Below are 883 nucleotides of genomic sequence, written 5' to 3'. Positions count from 1 at the left end.
TCACTGGCAGCTGGTGTCAGACTCCAGAACCACCCCTCCCAAGAGGGTCATGGAGGTTTCTCCCCACGCTATGATATCTCCCTTCAGTTGCCCTTGTTTGCACAGTGCAAGTGCCCGAACATCTGCAGGACTGAGAACTTGGCTCCACAGGTTCACCTGAGTCATCCACCCTGCAAAGCCGTTGGAGAACGTCCCGAGAAGAGTGTCCCTATCTTTCCCAAGCACCAGCGTCCCTCCACTCTGGCTCACATACCCCTTCTGGATACTCTTTGCTTTACCAGCTGCTCCATTAAGCCATAAATTTGCCATTCCAGACTGGGAGGCCCATGCCATGCAGTAGTGCAGCCAATCTTGTGCCTCGTGCTGCAGGGGGAAGCTGATGAAATGGCCTCCGATCCACAATCCCACATCTGTGCCCACGGTCATCACCAGCTCGTTATCCCTCTCCTGTGTGGAGTAGGAAAGAACAGTCTGACTGCCAGCGTGCTGGGCTTTTGTCCAGAAACATAAGGTGAAGGCTTGGAGAGACATATCATGGAGGGGATGGACATTCACAAAGCTCTCGATGTTTTCCACAGGGAAGTAGAAAGCTGGAAAAGTGCTAGACTGAATACCTGAAATAAGCAAAAAGCCAGCCATTAGGTTTTGGCCCAAATCCTGAAGAATACACCCAGAGGAACTGGCAGGGCTGTGGCAGGCTTGGCTGTCTTGAGCCGCAGTTACTGGTGTGTGTTGTACCAACAGGGAAGGGGCTTGAAATGATGAAAAGTTTAGCTCCCTCGCCCAACTCTGCGGGAAAAATGACCTTTCCCCCACTCCCCCCTTCCTCCTCTCTCGTCTTGTGTAAAATAGAGATGATGATGATGATTATTATTATTATGGT

General features: G+C 51.2%; 1 protein-coding gene across 1 annotated transcript in view; it reads right to left on the bottom strand.

Annotated features, from left to right (window-relative positions):
- Positions 1-883, bottom strand: part of LOC104272539 (pentraxin-related protein PTX3-like) — a 9,648-nt gene continuing 8,765 nt past the window's right edge. Inside the window, exon 9 of the mRNA XM_009867560.1 lies at positions 1-657. Within this exon, the coding sequence (XP_009865862.1) occupies positions 1-657 (657 nt within the window). The remainder of the gene's footprint in view (positions 658-883) is intronic.

The sequence above is a fragment of the Apaloderma vittatum genome, unplaced genomic scaffold (assembly GCF_000703405.1).
Source record: "Apaloderma vittatum isolate BGI_N311 unplaced genomic scaffold, ASM70340v1 scaffold18634, whole genome shotgun sequence".
In the NCBI taxonomy this organism is placed as follows: domain Eukaryota; kingdom Metazoa; phylum Chordata; class Aves; order Trogoniformes; family Trogonidae; genus Apaloderma; species Apaloderma vittatum.
Note: the sequence above shows the minus strand (reverse complement) of the source record. Positions and strands in the feature narration are given on the sequence as shown.